The sequence below is a fragment of the Nerophis lumbriciformis genome, linkage group LG29, assembly GCF_033978685.3.
Source record: "Nerophis lumbriciformis linkage group LG29, RoL_Nlum_v2.1, whole genome shotgun sequence".
NCBI lineage: Eukaryota > Metazoa > Chordata > Actinopteri > Syngnathiformes > Syngnathidae > Nerophis > Nerophis lumbriciformis.
The window spans coordinates 1,405,001-1,423,989 of record NC_084576.2 but is presented as its reverse complement, the minus strand read 5'-3'; the positions used below and the strand labels follow the sequence as shown (position 1 = coordinate 1,423,989).

General features: G+C 38.6%; 1 protein-coding gene across 2 annotated transcripts in view; it reads left to right on the top strand.

Annotated features, from left to right (window-relative positions):
* sema4ba (sema domain, immunoglobulin domain (Ig), transmembrane domain (TM) and short cytoplasmic domain, (semaphorin) 4Ba) overlaps nt 1-18,989 on the top strand; it is a 226,821-nt gene that overhangs the window by 113,625 nt on the left and 94,207 nt on the right. For both annotated transcript variants that reach the window (XM_061925239.1, XM_061925237.1), the window contains exon 2: nt 2,839-3,217. In XM_061925239.1, the coding sequence (XP_061781223.1) occupies nt 3,067-3,217 (151 nt within the window). In that variant the 5' untranslated portion in view covers nt 2,839-3,066. The remainder of the gene's footprint in view (nt 1-2,838; nt 3,218-18,989) is intronic.

The following is an 18,989-nucleotide window of genomic DNA, read 5'->3' as shown; positions in this document are numbered from 1 at the left end:
GTACCAAACGCGCATCCAATTCAATTCAAGTTGGTATGAAAATCGTTTCACATATTTAAAAAAGTGTCACATTTTTGTAATGTATTGTCACTTGTGTTTTTTTGTTTGTTTGTTTTATTTTTTTTCTGTCCATGGTCTGTGCTTATGGTATGCTTGTAATGTATAAAGTCTTGTGATTTATGTATTCTTTTGTATCATGACCTGTTGAATGTTTACTCTATTAACCTGCCTTAGGATGAACGGATGCAAATTAGCTATTGTGCTAACTCCGGCATATTTACATTGTTGCTCTATGTTGATGAATATGCAATGTCCTAATTCCAATAAATAATGGGGTCTCTATATTCTGCCAAGGGCCCAAATTTAACCATGTTGATGTTTATGCTCTGACGTCACGTCGTACGCATACTGTAAGCCAGTGGTTCTCAAATGGGGGTACGCGTACCCCTGGGGGTACTTGAAGGTATGCCAAGGGGTACGTGAGATTTTTTTTTAAATATTCTAAAAATAGCAACAATTCAAAAATCCTTTATAAATATAAATAAAAACCTATCTTTTTTTTCCAAATAGTTCAAGAAAGACCACTACAAAGGAGCAATATTTTGCACTGTTACACAATTTAATAAATCAGAAACTGACGACATAGTGCTGTATTTTACTTCTTTAGCTCTTTTTTTCAACCAAAAATGCTTTGCTCTGATTAGGGGGTACTTGAATTTTAAAAAAAATTCACAGGGGGTACATCACTGAAAAAAGGTTGAGAACCACTGCTGTATGCTGTACTACCGTATTTTTCGGAGTATAAGTCGCACCGGAGTATAAGTCGCACCTGCCGAAAATGCACAATAAAGAAGGAAAAAAACATATATAAGTCGCACTGGAGTATAAGTCGCATTTTTGGGGGGAAATTTATTTGATAAAACCCAACACCAAGAATAGACATTTGAAAGGCAATTTAAAATTAAAGCTGCAAGCAGCGTTGGTCGGGCCCGCGTATTTGGCAGGTGCTAGTCCTAAGTGTCCCAATACTTTTGTCTACTTGTAGTCTGAAGTGTCCCAAGACTTTTGTCTAGTGTACCTACCTTGTCTGCATTGTGTGGGCACGTTGGTGCTTCCTGCTTTTAAGCAGCCATCTTAAAAAAACAGCACCGCAGGAGCATCAGTGCAGCGGGTCTTTGAAGGGTCATAAAATCAAAACCGGAGCAGGTATTAAAAAACTGTTCTGTTATTTTATGCACAAGGGTTTAATCTCTCTCCTGTGTTAGTTTGAAGCCGAAACGACAAACGCGCTCAGAGGAGATAGTTTTTGAAGGAAGGTGACCGGTTTTGACCAAAAAGTTGTTTTGAAGGGGGAATAGCAAACTTCCTGTAGATTTTTGCTGGGGGTTGTCAATTTATGAAATGTAGGTCTAAGTGAGACCTACGGAGAGGTTTTTGTTTCATGTCTCTCCGACATTCCCAGTGGGAGTTACAGGCAGTTTTGTCATTTTTTTCTCCGTTTTATTCAAAAATTGCTGTAGAGCGCAATTTTTAAATTTGGGGTTAGGTTTCTTTATTAGATCGCAATTTTTGCCAGTCCTGATGTGTGCGTTCAGTTCGGTGAGTTTTGAAGCATGTTAAGAGGGTCAAATTACAGCTCAAAGAGGCAAAAGTGACTGTTTTTAGTACTTTTTTGTCTTGAAGGGGGAATTGCCAACTTCCTGTTGATTTTTGCCCGAGGATATACAATTATGAAAACTAGGCCTAAGTCAAACCTACATACAGGTTTTTGTTTCATGTCTCTCCGATCTTCCTAGTGGGAGATATAGGCAGTCTAGTTTTTTTTTTTCCTAGGGGGCGCTAGAGCGCAATTTTGAGTTGTGGGGTTCGGTTTTTTTAAAAAAAGGTAATTTTCGCAGGTCCTGATGTGTGGGTCAAATATGGTGAGTTTTGAAGCATGTTAAGTGGGTCAAATTACAGTTTGTTGTGGCGGCGGAAGAATAAAGAATAATAAAACGAACGAATAACAATAGGTCCTTATGTCCCATTGCGGGCCCTAATAAATAAAGAATAGTGAACAACAGGCTGAATAAGTGTACGTTATATGAGGCATAAATAACCAACTGGTATGTTAACGTAACATATTATGGTAAGAGTCATTCAAGTAATTATAACATATAGAACATGCTATACGTTTACCAAACAATCTGTCACTCTCTTCAGTGAATGAGCTAAATAATATTATTTGATATTTTACGGTAATGTGTTAATAATTTCACACATAAGTCGCTCCTGAGTATAAGTCGAACCCCCGGCCAAACTATGAAAAAAACTGCGACTTATAGTCTGAAAAATACGGTAACTGCCGCACTATTATACTGTCCATTTTATGTTTTATTATCACGTATTAAATCGTTATGGACTTAGGTGAATAAATCATTGTTCTGTGTATAAAATTAAATATTTTCTGATTTTTAAAAATGACATATTTGATAGAAAATAAATAGCTTTTTTTTTTTTTTACAAATAGCTGTAAATCTGCAAAAACACAAATATGCACTGGTCATCATGTACCCATATTTGTTTTTATTATATTTTTTTAATAAAAAGATTGGTTGGTTAATAATTACAGTACATTACATTTTTAATTAGTTTTTTTTTTTTTTTTAAACTAATAAAAAACTTGGACTGTAACAGAAATATAAACCAACGTTCCACCTTGATTATGCTAAACCACAAGGAACAAACTGTGAAGAGAACAAAATATTCTTGGTTGACGTAATAATAACAGACATGACTCTGCTTAGCCCCCATTGCACGCTCATTTATCTAAAGCCGATGTTGTTTATTTCCCCGCAGATCTCAAAGGGAGCCTACGTTGTTGTGTATGCATGGAATCCGCCCGGAGAAAGCTGAGGTACAGGCCGTCCCTCCAAACCAGCATCTCTTGCAAACACAAGGGTGTGCCCGAAACAGCATAGGCCTTCCTTTCAAGGAGCCTGGAGCTCTGTGAGAGGAGCGAGAAGGAAGTGAGGAAGGGGAAAATAAAAACACGGATCCTTTTTGATGAATTCTACCAAAACCTGAATGTCAAACAGAGGCTGCCGGTCCAGAGGAGACACGTGGACAATGAGTATGGCCTTTCTCCGCCTCCAAGTCTTGACTCTTCTACTTGTTATTTCTCTCCATTCGGCGGCTGCTGAGCATGACGTCACTCCACGCCTCACCTTCTCTTACGGTAAGTTAGCCCGCTTCGTTGTTATTATGTGCATTGCAGGCCGACATTGTACGAGTCGTACGTATGTAAAGAAATGACAGCGTCATTAAGTCCCACTAAACCCAAGTAATGTTGGCTTTGGGAGTGTCTTGAGTCCTCTACAGGGTTTTTATGTGAATAGCAGAAGTCGGCAAACTGGATGTTTGTTGACTTTACGGCGCCTCCACGTGGAGGTGTTCAGGTGCACTGTTTGTTTGTGTGAAGAACCTCTAGTAGTGGGTGTCATGTTGCACACAATAGGAGGACATATGACTATAGCGTAACACGTAACTTGTTATAAGGATCATGTTTGCAATCACCATGGCAACCACAACATAGAGTTTTATGCTCTGTTTAAAGGCCTACTGAAACCCACTACTACCGACCACGCAGTCTGATAGTTTACATATCAATGATGAACACATGCCAATACGGCCAATTTTAAATATCCTGCTGAAAACGTCTCGGTATGATGACGTCACGGATTGTAGAGGACATTTTGGGACCGCATGGTGGCCAGCTATTAAGTCGTCTGTTTTCATCGCAAAATTCCACAGTATTCTGGACATCTGTGTTGGTGAATTTTTTGCAATTTGTTCAATGAACAATGGAGACAGCAAAGAAGAAAGATGTAGGTGGGAAGCGGTGTATTGCCGCCGGCATGCAGCAACACAAACACAGCCGGTGTTTCATTGTTTGCATTCCCGAAAGATGACAGTCAAGCTTTACCATTGGCCTGTGGAGAACCGGGACAACAGAGACTCTTACCAGGAGGACTTTGAGTTGGATACGCAGACGCGGTACCGTGAGTACGCTTCCAAACATTTGATCGCTTGCCCGTACGTGCGTGCCGCTATGTGCATGTCACGTACGTAACTTTGGGGACTTTGGGGAAATATATGTGCTGTATGAACTTTGGGGAGGTGAACGGTACTTTGGGCTGTGGGATTGAGTGTGTTGTGCAGGTGTTTGAGTTGTATTGGCGGGTTATATGGACGGGAGGGGGGAGGTGTTTGTTATGCGGGATTAATTTGTGGCATATTAAATATAAGCCTGGTTGTGTTGTGGCTAATAGAGTATATACAGGTAAAAGCCAGTAAATTAGAATATTTTGAAAAACTTGATTTATTTCAGTAAATGCATTCAAAAGGTGTAACTTGTACATTATATTTATTCATTGCACACAGACTGATGCATTCAAATGTTTATTTCATTTAATGTTGATGATTTGAAGTGGCAACAAATGAAAATCCAAAATTCCGTGTGTCACAAAATTAGAATATTACTTAAGGCTAATACAAAAAAGGGATTTTTAGAAATGTTGGCCAACTGAAAAGTATGAAAATGAAAAATATGAGCATGTACAATACTCAATACTTGGTTGGAGCTCCTTTTGCCTCAATTACTGTGTTAATGCGGCGTGGCATGGAGTCGATGAGTTTCTGGCACTGCTCAGGTGTTATGAGAGCCCAGGTTGCTCTGATAGTGGCTTTCAACTCTTCTGCGTTTTTGGGTCTGGCATTCTGCATCTTCCTTTTCACAATACCCCACAGATTTTCTATGGGGCTAAGGTCAGGGGAGTTGGCGGGCCAATTTAGAACAGAAATACCATGGTCCGTAAACCAGGCACGGGTAGATTTTGCGCTGTGTGCAGGCGCCAAGTCCTGTTGGAACTTGAAATCTCCATCTCCATAGAGCAGGTCAGCAGCAGGAAGCATGAAGTGCTCTAAAACTTGCTGGTAGACGGCTGCGTTGACCCTGGATCTCAGGAAACAGAGTGGACCGACACCAGCAGATGACATGGCACCCCAAACCATCACTGATGGTGGAAACTTTACACTAGACTTCAGGCAACGTGGATCCTGTGCCTCTCCTGTCTTCCTCCAGACTCTGGGACCTCAATTTCCAAAGGAAATGCAAAATTTGCATGGTTGGGTGATGGTTTGGGGTGTCATGTCATCTGCTGGTGTCGGTTTTTCAAAATATTCTAATTTACTGGCTTTTACCTATATATGTCTTGTGTTTATTTACTGTTTAAGTCATTCCCAGCTGAATATCAGGTCCCACCCGCCTCTCACAGCATTTTCTCTATCTGAATCGCTCCCACTGCCCTCTAGTCCTTCACTCTCACTTTCCTCATCCACGAATCCTTCATCCTCGCTCAAATTAATGGGGTAATCGTCGCTTTCTCGGTCTGAATCGCTCTCGCTGCTGGTGGCCATGATTGTAAACAATGTGCGGATGTGAGGAGCTCCACAACCTGTGACGTCACGCTACTCGTCTGCTACTTCCGGTACAGGCAAGGCTTTTTTTATCAGCGACCAAAAGTTGCGATGTTCTCTACTAAATCCTTTCAGCAAAAATATGGCAATATCGCAAAATGATCAAGTATGACACATAGAATGGACCTGCTATCCCCGTTTAAATAAGAAAATCGCATTTCAGTAGGCCTTTAATTTGTCTATCTGTGTTGGCCCTGCGATGAGGTGGCGACTTGTCCGGGGTGTACCCCGCCTTCCGCCCGAATGCAGCTGAGATAGGCTCCAGCACCCCCCGCGACCCCAAAAAGGGACAAGCGGTAGAAAATGGATGGATGGATGTTGTTGATGGAAAGTCACTGTACATGTGCAGTAGTTGTTCATTAACATTATTGACAGTCATACCAGCGGGAAAATAAGTTAAAGGGGAACTGAATTTTGTCCATCATTCACAACCCTTAAGACAGTGTTTTTCAACCACTGTGCCGCGGCACACTCGTGTACCGTGAGATACAGTCTAATGCAGTGTTTTTCAACCACTGTGCCGTGGCACACTAGTGTACCGTGAGATATTGTTTGGTGTGCCGTGGGGAGTTATGCAATTTTACCTAATTGGTCGGAAAAATATTTTTTGCCAACCAATAATTATAATCAGCAAATAATACTCTTCCATATCAGCAATAGCTTTGTAAGCCTACTTTGCGACAAGATTATTCATGATGCATGGATGGTTATGCACAATTGCGTCAGGTATTTGATGAGAGTGACTTTATATTGTCATTATAGGCTATTGACATTTTTAACATTTTTTGCTGGTGGTGTGCCTTGGCTCAAAAAAGGTTGAAAAACACTGGTCTAATGTGCCGTGGGAGAATATGTAATTTCACCTAATTGGGTTAAAAATATTTTTTGCAAACCAGTAATTATAATCCGCAAATAATATGCCGTTGTTGAGTGTCTGCGCTGTCTAGAGCTTGGCAGAGTAACTGTGTAATACTCTTCCATATCAGTAGGTGGCAGCAGGTAGCTAATTGCTTTGTAGTATGTCGGGAACATGGTTTGTCGTGATCACAATATGCAGACGACAGCGGGAGGCAGTGTGCAGGTAAAAAGCTATCTAACGCTTAAACCAAAAATAAACAAAAGGCATTGAAGCTTTGGGATGGCTATGCAAAACGAAACAAAAAATGAACTGGCTGCAACGTAAACAAAAACAGAATGCTGGACGACAGCAAAGACTTACGTGTGGAGCAGACGGCGTCCACAAAGTACATCTGTACATGACAATCCACAACATAATAGGAGCGCAGGACAAGAACTAAAACACTACACACAGGAAAACAGCAAAAACCCAAAATAAATCAAGGCGTTATGTGACAGGTCGTGACAGTACACCTACTTTGAGACAAGAGCTATAGTGATGCATGGTTGGTTATGGTTTGAATTTATATCCAACAATTGCGAGAACAACTTTTTACTGTCAATATCAGTTGCTGAGTTTAATTTTTTTATGTTTTCTGCTGGTGGTGTGCCTCTGGATTTTTTAGATGAAAAAAATGTGCCTTGGCTCAAAAAAGGTTGAAAAACACTGCCTTAAGAGATACAAGAACACATACGTTATTTTTTTTTTGGCATTCTCATTTTTAATAATCGGCTATTTCAAGATGTCTAGGAATGCAGCTAATGAAAGCAATCCATTTTGCCTCTAAATCACTTTACAAATGCATCTAAAAACCGGCAACAATACTTCATTCACGTACCGTATTTTTCGGACTATAAGGCGCACTTAAAATCCTTTAATTTTCTCTAAAAATCGACAGTGCGCCTTATAACCTGGTGCGCTTAATGTACAGAATAATTCTGGTTGTGCTTGCCGAACTTTAAGCCATTTTATTTGGTACATGGTGTAATGATAAGTGTGACCAGTAGATGGCAGTCACACATAAGAGATACATGTAGACTGCAATATGACGGCAGTAAACAACACCAACATTTTAAATGTTCCATTGAAAACAAAGAACATTACACATGGTGCTCAAAAATCTGTCAAAAATGTTTTAGTACGACTTTGAAGCCGCACCACTTGATGGATTGTCGACCCATTACAGCTATCGTAGTCAGCGATACAAGAATTACTATGCTGTGTGTATACGGACAGCAAAATGGCACCCATTAGCAGACATTATCTGGCGTTTTGTTTCACAATATTATGCAAAAGCAACTTTTCTTACCCTCTGGTACCTGCTGTTGTGTATTTGGGATCTGCACGTCCGCCACTGTCGTCCGTGCCGATGCCGTAGTCGATAAGCTTCTTCCTTTTCACTATCTTCTTGTTATGTGGCATTCATCCTCCGCTGTTGCCATTTCTAATGTAAAGTAGCGTAAAGTTCTAACTTATATCTCGCTATGGAAGCGCTAAAAACTATCGTTGTAGTGGGTTTACATCATTCCCCTACGGAACTTTAGTTATTAGAGAGTTTTGGTCGGACATTTTTTCACGGGACACATTCCCGACGTTGTTGCACTAGTGAGCCACGGATGAGAAGATGCTGCTCCGTTGTTGATTGAAGTAAAGTCTGAATGTCATTAAAACAGTTAGTGCCATCTTTTGACACTTATTCCACCCCCGTCCTTGCACGCTACACCGCTACAACAAAGATGACGGGGAGAAGACGCTGTGTAAGGTGAGCCACGTAAATAAGTCCGCCCACAAAACAGCGCATCCTAAAGCGACTGTCAGAAAGCGACTTGAAGATGGTCTGTAAAACATCATCTATGCAACATTTTGACCAAAGAACCACCATCACATGTTATGTAGACCACAAGGAAGTGTTTTAAATTTAGAAAAAAAAAATAATATGACCCATTTAATGCGCCTTTTGTATGAAAAAATACCTGAATAGACCCGCTCATCGGCAGTGCGCCCTATGGTCCAGAAAATATAGTATTCCAGCTGTAGTGACATTGTTATTGTAGGAGCGAACACTGACAAACTGTTTTTCTAGCGTAGTAACACATCGCCTTGCAACGGCATGCTACAGCATTAGCCGTAGCGGTTAACTTTTATTATGTACAGTACAGTACATATTTTATACAATTGACCACTAAATGGTAACACCCGAATAAGTTTTTCAACTTGTTGAAGTCGGGGTCCACGTAAATCAATTCATGGTAGGTTTCTGGGTCAGCACCCAAATGGCTTTTGAGTGTCATGTCTGTGATCATGTTTTGTTTAAGTTATGTTCCGTTTGGGTTTTGTACACTTAGTTCCTGCTTTTCACTCCCTTGTTTTGTCACCATAGCAACCATTAGTTTCACCTGTTTCATGTTTTGAGTCACGCTCCTGTTTTCACTGATCATGTCACTGCTATTCTGTTGATCATCCTGGTGACATTATCTATCTATCCATGCTACTGCGACCCATGAGATTCCTGTTTACTATATTTCATGCTTCATGCCATGTCACAGTAAGTGTTTTTGTTTCATGTTCATAGTTAATTGCCTTTGTGCTAGACTTTTGGTTTCATTAGTCAAGTTTGTTCTCCGCCATTGTGCGCGCCTTTTGTTTGCTTCTTTTTTTTGTAGTTTGTCTGTGTTTAAATTAGGGATGTCTGATAATGGCTTCTTGCCGATATCCGATATTCCGATATTGTCCAACTCTTTAATTACCGATACCGATATCAACCGATATATGCAGTCGTGGAATTAACACATTATTATGCCTAATTTGGACAACCAGGTATGGTGAAGATAAGGTACTTTTTAAAAAAATTAATAAAATAAGATAAATAAATTAAAAACAGTTTCTTGAATAAAAAAGAAAGTAAAACAATACAAAACAGTTAATATTATGAGAGCCCTCCAGCCATGTAAAAACACCCTTTAATCACCTCTACACTATTTTAATCCAATATAGTAATGCTGCCTGTGGCTGAGCCAATCAAAGGTTACGATACTGAACAGCACACTCTGATTGGTTTGGTCTACCTTAGTGGCCGATGTAACCTTAGTATTGATATATGTTAGGGATGTCCGATAACGGCTTTTTGCCGATATCCGTTATTCCGATATTGTCCAACTCTTTAATTACCGATACCGATATCAACCGATATATACAGTCGTGGAATTAACACATTATTATGCCTAATTTGGACAACCAGGTATGGTGAAGATAAGGTACTTTAAAAAAATAATAATAAAATAAATTAAAAACATTTTCTTGAATAAAAAAGAAAGTAAAACAATACAAAACAGTTACATATAAACTAGTAATTAATGACAATTAGTAAAATTAACTGTTAAAGGTTAGTACTATTAGTGGAGCAGCAGCACGCACAATCATGTGTGCTTACCGACTGTATCCCTTGCAGACTGTATTGATATATATTGATATATAATGTAGGAACCACAATATTAATAACAGAAAGAAACAACCCTTTTGTATGAATGAGTGTAAATGGGGGAGGAAGGTTTTTTGGGTTGATGCACTAATTGTAAGTGTATCTTGTGTTTTTTATGTTGATTTAATTTAAAAATAAACAAAAAAAACAAACAAACAAAAAAAAAAGATACCGATAATAAAGAAAACGATACCGATAATTTCCGATATTACATTTTAGCGCATTTATCGGACGATAAGATCAGACATCTCTAGTTTAAATAAATACAGGTAAAAGCCAGTAAATTAGAATATTTTGAAAAACTTGATTTATTTCAGTAATTGCATTCAAAAGGTGTAACTTGTACATTATATTTATTCATTGCACACAGACTGATGCATTCAAATGTTTATTTCATTTAATTTTGATGATTTGAAGTGGCAACAAATGAAAATCCAAAATTCATTGGGGTGCCATGTCATCTGCTGGTGTCGGTCCACTCTGTTTCCTGAGATCCAGGGTCAACGCAGCCGTCTACCAGCAAGTTTTAGAGCACTTCATGCTTCCTGCTGCTGACCTGCTCTATGGAGATGGAGATTTCAAGTTCCAACAGGACTTGGCGCCTGCACACAGCGCAAAATCTACCCGTGCCTGGTTTACGGACTATGGTATTTCTGTTCTAAATTGGCCCGCCAACTCCCCTGACCTTAGCCCCATAGAAAATCCGTGGGGTATTGTGAAAAGGAAGATGCAGAATGCCAGACCCAAAAACGCAGAAGAGTTGAAGGCCACTATCAGAGCAACCTGGGCTCTCATAACACCTGAGCAGTGCCAGAAACTCATCGACTCCATGCCACGCCGCATTAACGCAGTAATTGAGGCAAAAGGAGCTCCAACCAAGTATTGAGTATTGTACATGCTCATATTTTTCATTTTCATCCTTTTCAGTTGGCCAACATTTCTAAAAATCCCTTTTTTGTATTAGCCTTAAGTAATATTCTAATTTTGTGACACACGGAATTTTGGATTTTCATTTGTTGCCACTTCAAATCATCAAAATTAAATGAAATAAACATTTGAATGCATCAGTCTGTGTGCAATGAATAAATATAATGTACAAGTTACACCTTTTGAATGCAATTACTGAAATAAATCAAGTTTTTCAAAATATTCTAATTTACTGGCTTTTACCTGTATGTACTCACCTCCAAGCCATGTCCGATCCAGCTTTACTTGCATCTCGGGAAAACAAGCAACCCAAAGTCTATGCCTTGACATCGAGTTTGTAATGCACAACAATCTGTACTGACTGAAAAACATCGTATTACAGCACCTGTAAAGTATTATCCCACATTTCATGTTTTGTTTATGCACAGCGAGCTCGACAATGATGTGGTTGTACTAACAAGCATGGTGTTCTGCATGTATCATGATCAATGCTATAGTGATTCACCTTGTCTCTCATAAGGACTGTGAATGATAGGCAAAAAGTGCAGTTCCCCTTTGAGCACCATTAATATAAAACTAATAACAAATTAAAATCCTCAAAAAGCAGATTTAATTGCTGAATAATTACAATGGCACCTTGTCACACGTTTTTTTGTGGCACAAGCTCTCTCTCAGCCAATTGTTATGCTTTAATTTTTGAGCAATATTTGGGTTACAAGTCTCCCCACCGCTGGTTGGTGTAGCGAATGTTACGGTGAACCACGCAAGATCCGACCAAAACATCGGGCGTCTCACTCGATTGCTTGTTAGCGAATAACTAGCTCGACATAACGCTGTTTTTCCAACCATGGGAACAAAGCAAATGAATGTGAGGATGATATTCAAAGCACAAATTGAACTGGTATTCATTCATTTCAATGGAGAACATTGATTTGGGATTAGGGATGGGTACTAAATCCGGTAATTTTTGGCACTGACCAAATCCCGCCGGTCCTTGTAAAAGCCAACGGTGCTATGTTAAGGTCCTCGGGTTGTGAGTGACGTCACATCAACACTGTGGCACTTGGCGATCACTCCAGCAGCACTGAGAGCAAACTCAGCCAAACTATCTGTAGGTAATGTTGCAATTTTTAATGCCAACAAAGAAATTGACTTAAAAACCACTCCGACGTAACTAAAGTAAGGCTCCACTTTTTCAAAAGTGTGCTAGTTTGATGATGATATTGGCTTCGCTAGTGCCATGTTACTGATCTGGTAATGCAAACTACAACTAAGATGCATGTAACAATCAAACAGCTGTTGTGTAATAAGTAAATTACCGTATTTTCCGCACTATAAGGCGCACCGGATTATTAGCCGCACCTTCAATGAATGGCATATTTCATAACTTTGTCCACCAATAAGCCGCCCCGGACTATAAGCCGCGCCTACGCTGCGCTAAAGGGAATGTCAAAAAAACAGTCAGATAGGTCAGTCAAACTTTAATAATATATTAAAAACCAGCGTTCTAACAACTCTGTTCACTCCCAAAATGTACGCAAATGTGCAATCACAAACATAGTAAAATTCAAAATAGTGCAGAGCAATAGCAACATAATGTTGCTCGAACGTTAATGTCACAACACACAAAATAAACATAACGCTCACTTTCTGAAGTTATTCTTCATTCGTAAATCCTTCGTCTTCGGTGTCCGAAGTGAAAAGTTGGGCAAATTTACGATCCACTGGCAGATGTTGGCGTCATCTGGCGCTGCCTCCTCGTCTTAGTGAAGGTGTGTTCGCCTTCTGTCATCCACTGTTCCCACGCAGTTAGCAGTCTAGCTTCGAATGCCCTGTTGACACCAATATCTAGCGGCTGGAGGTCTTTTGTCAATCCACCCGGAATGACGGCGAGTATTGAATTAAGCGCGTAAGCGTGTCTCTTAATGTGATGTTATGAGCTAGCAAATATAACAACTACACTACCCAGCATGCAACGATAGTTACGAGCATGCGCGGTAGCCTTGAGAAGCGTTGTTGTATGCTGGCAGTTAGAATGTGGTTATGAGCACGCTGTGAGTAAACGTTGAGAACTCAGTTAACACGCCTCGTCTGCATTATTTATAATTAGACAGACAACACACTTAATAGGAGCCATTTTGGGGTCTTTACATAAACACACAAATGGAAATGAAACGTCACATATCCCAGCATGCACCGCGCGCTTCTTCTACGGGGAAAAAAGATGGCGGCTGTTTACCGTAGTTGCGAGACCTAAACTTTATGAAAATTAATCTTAATATTTATCCATATATAAAGCGCACCGGGTTATAAGGCGCACTGTCAGCTTTTGAGAAAATTTGTGGTTTTTAGGTGCGCCTTATAGTGCGGAAAATACGGTACTTACAGTATTAACACTTTTTAGGGAGCAACAAAAAACTCAAAACACACCGTAAACTATACATTACTGCCCTCTAACGTCTTGGACTTGCAACTCTAATTGCAACTTAATGCCATACTTACAAACGCTAATATGATGATAATAAAACAAGAAATAACAACTGACAGCAGTTATTTAATCATGTTGTTGTTGCATTAAAAAAATAGATTTTATTATCAAAAATTCATATTTATTAACACACACAAACATACCAAAAATTGGTACCGTTAAGTACCGGTATAGATTCCCAGGTACTGGGAATTGGTACCGTATTGGTTTGAATTGGACTATTTATCACCATTTAGGGTACGAGTATGTTGGGTTACAAGCGTCGTCACAGAACCAATTAAGGTACCACAGTAGTCTGTTTGCTTGCATATAATTCCATGGAATCAAGTACCCAAACAAACAATTCCCACGTGCCTGTGTCTCAGTTACTGAGCTTTTTTTTTATTGAGTACGACTGCAAAATAAGCTATCATGGGACCAAGCAGCACTTTGAAAAAGAAGGTGAGAAAGAAACACTATCAAATTAAGACAATGTCGTCACGTCGTGTCAGTGCTGGTTTTACGAGCAAAGGAGCATGTTCGGCAGCGCACAATCACAGAGTACTTACAAGCACACACAGTGTGTAGACAGAAAAGGGAAAACGGACGCATTTTGGCTTAAAAACTAACGATACAGGTGAAGTTATAACGCTTAAACGCCTACCGTAAGAGGTACTTTAAGACATGGCTAGCGAGCTAGCGGTTAACATCCAGCCCCAGTCGGCAGTGTTTTAGATACTTCTAAATCACTAATCCTGGTCTCCATGGCGACAAAAAAAGTACGTTTCTTACAAGTATCATCCGTAGCTCACCGGCATCAAAATTAAAAAAAAAAAAAAAAAGGCCGTTGGTGAATCTTTGCTACCTACTCAGTGGCCTAGTGGTTAGAGTGTCCGCCCTGAGATCGGTAGGTTGTGAGTTCAAACCCCGGCCGAGTCATACCAAAGATTATAAAAATGGGACCCATTACCTCCCTGCTTGGCACTCAGCATCAAGGGTTGGAATTGGGGGTTAAATCACCAAAAATGATTCCCGGGCGCGGCACCGCTGCTGCCCACTGCTCCCCTCACCTCCCAGGGGGTGATCAAGGGGATGGGTCAAATGCAGAGGACAAATTTCGCCACACCTAGTGTGTGTGACAATCATTGGTACTTTAACTTTAACTTTTAACTATACCTAACATCCACTGTAATGATATCAAATACAGGCACGTATTTAGTCGATACTACTATGATTACGTCGATATTTTTTGGCATCACAACATCTTTTTTTTTTTTTTATATCATATTATGTTTTTAAACTCAGGAAATATGTCCCTGGACACATGAGGACTTTGAATATGACCAATGTATGATCCTGTAACGACTTGGTATCGGATCAAAAGTGTAGATAGAACATGTTAAAAGAGTAGATTAATAATTTATTTTCTACCACTTGTACTTAATAATGTTGACAAAATAATAGGATGATAAATGACACAATATGTTACTGCATATGTCAGCAGACTAATTAGGAGCCTTTGTTTGCTTACTTACTAATAAAAGACAAGTTGTCTTGTATGTTCACTATTTTATTTAAGGACAAACTTGCAATAAGAAACATATGTTTAATGTACCCTACAATTTTTTGTTCAAATAAAGCCAATAATGACATTTTTTGTGGTCCCCTTTATTTAGAAAAGTACCAAAAAGTACCGAAATGTATCAAAATCATTTTGGTACTGTTACCAAAATATTGGTATCGGGACAACACTACATTTGATACTAGGTGGAGGTGTTATAGCAAAGCCCTGTTAGCCTATTTTGCTTATATTTGTTGTTACTTGACGCTATCTGGCCAGCGTGCTAACTGTTAGCACTTCAGTTCGGCTTTGGCTCTTCAGCGTTCACACAAAATTTCTCCCAAAATAAAATTTTCTAGTATTTTAGCATGCTAACATTAGCATGCTAGATTATTTTTTTTGCTATTTTTGCGGGTATACACCTTAGTGTCATATACTTATGTCTATCACTAATGCTCACTGTAAGCATGTTATTGTTAGCATGTTAGCAAAGTACCGTTAGCCTATTCTGCTTATATTCTCTGTTACTTGACGCTATCCGGCCAGCGTGCTAACTGTTTAGCTAAAAAAAAAAATGTAGCATGCTAATGTTAGCATGCAACATTTTAGAAAAACATTTCTTGTAGGTTTTTTTGGGACTATTTTTTAAGCCAATTTTACCGCATGTTAGCAAAGCCCTGTTAGCCTATTTTGCTTATATTTTTTGTTACTTGACGCTATCTGGCCAGCGTGCTAACTGTTAGCACTTCAGTTCGGCTTTGGCTCTTCAACGTTCACACAAAATTTCTCCCAAAATGTGATTTTCTAGCATTTTAGCATGCTAACATTAGCGTGCTAGATTTTTTTTTAGCTATTTTTGCAGGTATACACCTTAGTGTGTCATATACTTATGTCTATCACTAATGCTAACTATACACATGTTATTGTTAGCAAAGTACCGTTAGCATATTTTGCTTAAATTTTTTGTTACTTGACGCTATCTGGCCAGCGTGCTAACTGTTAGCATTTCAGTTCGGCTTTGGCTCTTCAGCGTTCACACTAAATTCCTACCAAAATGTAATTTTCTAGCATTTTAGCATGCTAACATTAGAATGCTAGATTTTTTTTTTTTTGCTATTTTTGCGGGTATACACCTTAGTGTCATATACTTATGTTTATCACTAATGCTCACTGTAAGCATGTTATTGTTAGCATGTTAGCAAAGTACCGTTAGCCTATTCTGCTTATATTCTTTGTTACTTGACGCTATCCGGCCAGCGTGCTAACTGTTTAGCTAAAAACAAAAATGTAGCATGCTAATGTTAGCATGCAAAATTTTAGAAAAACATTTTTTGTAGGTTTTTTTGGGGCTATTTTTTAAGCCAATTTTACCGCATGTTAGCAAAGCCCTGTTAGCCTATTTTGCTTATATTTTTTGTTACTTGACGCTAACTGTTAGCACTTCAGTTCGGCTTTGGCTCTTCAGCGTTCACACAAAATTTCTCCCAAAATTAAATTTTCTAGCATTTTAGCATGCTAACATTAGAATGCTAGATTATTTTTTTTGCTATTTTTGCGGGTATACACCTTAGTGTCATATACTTATGTCTATCACTAATGCTCACTGTAAGCATGTTATTGTTAGCATGTTAGCAAAGTACCGTTAGCCTATTCTGCTTATATTCTTTGTTACTTGACGCTATCCGGCCAGCGTGCTAACTGTTTAGCTAAAAAAAAAAAATGTAGCATGCTAATGTTAGCATGCAACATTTTAGAAAAACATTTCTTGTAGGTTTTTTTGGGACTATTTTTTAAGCCAATTTTACCGCATGTTAGCAAAGCCCTGTTAGCCTATTTTGCTTATATTTTTTGTTACTTGACGCTATCTGGCCAGCGTGCTAACTGTTAGCACTTCAGTTCGGCTTTGGCTCTTCAACGTTCACACAAAATTTCTCCCAAAATGTGATTTTCTAGCATTTTAGCACGCTAACATTAGCGTGCTAGATTTTTTTTTAGCTATTTTTGCAGGTATACACCTTAGTGTGTCATATACTTATGTCTATCACTAATGCTAACTATACACATGTTGTTGTTAGCAAAGTACCGTTAGCATATTTTGCTTAAATTTTTTGTTACTTGACGCTATCTGGCCAGTGTGCTAACTGTTAGCATTTCAGTTCGGCTTTGGCTCTTCAGCGTTCACACTAAATTCCTACCAAAATTTAATTTTCTAGCATTTTAGCATGCTAACATTAGAATGCTAGATTTTTTTTTTTTGCTATTTTTGCGGGTATACACCTTAGTGTCATATACTTATGTCTATCACTAATGCTCACTGTAAGCATGTTATTGTTAGCATGTTAGCAAAGTACCGTTAGCCTATTCTGCTTATATTCTTTGTTACTTGACGCTATCCGGCCAGCGTGCTAACTGTTTAGCTAAAAAAAAAAATGTAGCATGCTAATGTTAGCATGCAACATTTTAGAAAAACATTTCTTGTAGGTTTTTTTGGGACTATTTTTTAAGCCAATTTTACCGCATGTTAGCAAAGCCCTGTTAGCCTATTTTGCTTATATTTTTTGTTACTTGACGCTATCTGGCCAGCGTGCTAACTGTTAGCACTTCAGTTCGGCTTTGGCTCTTCAACGTTCACACAAAATTTCTCCCAAAATGTGATTTTCTAGCATTTTAGCATGCTAACATTAGCGTGCTAGATTTTTTTTTAGCTATTTTTGCAGGTATACACCTTAGTGTGTCATATACTTATGTCTATCACTAATGCTAACTATACACATGTTATTGTTAGCAAAGTACCGTTAGCATATTTTGCTTAAATTTTTTGTTACTTGACGCTATCTGGCCAGCGTGCTAACTGTTAGCATTTCAGTTCGGCTTTGGCTCTTCAGCGTTCACACTAAATTCCTACCAAAATTTAATTTTCTAGCATTTTAGCATGCTAACATTAGAATGCTAGATTTTTTTTTTTTGCTATTTTTGCGGGTATACACCTTAGTGTCATATACTTATGTCTATCACTAATGCTCACTGTAAGCATGTTATTGTTAGCATGTTAGCAAAGTACCGTTAGCCTATTCTGCTTATATTCTTTGTTACTTGACGCTATCCGGCCAGCGTGCTAACTGTTTAGCTAAAAAAAAAAGAAGTAGCATGCTAATGTTAGCATGCAACATTTTAGAAAAACATTTTTTGTAGGTTTTTTTGGGGCTATTTTTTAAGCCAATTTTACCGCATGTTAACAAAGCCCTGTTAGCCTATTTTGCTTATATTTTTTGTTACTTGACGCTAACTGTTAGCACTTCAGTTCGGCTTTGGCTCTTCAGCGTTCACACAAAATTTCTCCCCAAATTAAATTTTCTAGCATTTTAGCATGCTAACATTAGAATGCTAGATTATTTTTTTTGCTATTTTTGCGGGTATACACCTTAGTGTCATATACTTATGTCTATCACTAATGCTCACTGTAAGCATGTTATTGTTAGCATGTTAGCAAAGTACCGTTAGCCTATTCTGCTTATATTCTTTGTTACTTGACGCTATCCGGCCAGCGTGCTAACTGTTTAGCTAAAAAAAAAAGAAGTAGCATGCTAATGTTAGCATGCAACATTTTAGAAAAACATTTTTTGTAGGTTTTTTTGGGGCTATTTTTTAAGCCAATTTTACCGCATGTTAACAAAGCCCTGTTAGCCTATTTTGCTTATATTTTTTGTTACTTGACGCTAACTGTTAGCACTTCAGTTCGGCTTTGGCTCTTCAGCGTTCACACAAAATTTCTCCCAAAATTAAATTTTCTAGCATTTTAGCATGCTAACATTAGAATGCTAGATTATTTTTTTTGCGGGTATACACCTTAGTGTCATATACTTATGTCTATCACTAATGCTCACTGTAAGCATGTTATTGTTAGCATGTTAGCAAAGTACCGTTAGCCTATTCTGCTTATATTCTTTGTTACTTGACGCTATCCGGCCAGCGTGCTAACTGTTTAGCTAAAAAAAAAAGAAGTAGCATGCTAATGTTAGCATGCAACATTTTAGAAAAACATTTTTTGTAGGTTTTTTTGGGGCTATTTTTTAAGCCAATTTTACCGCATGTTAGCAAAGCCCTGTTAGCCTATTTTGCTTATATTTTTTGTTACTCAACG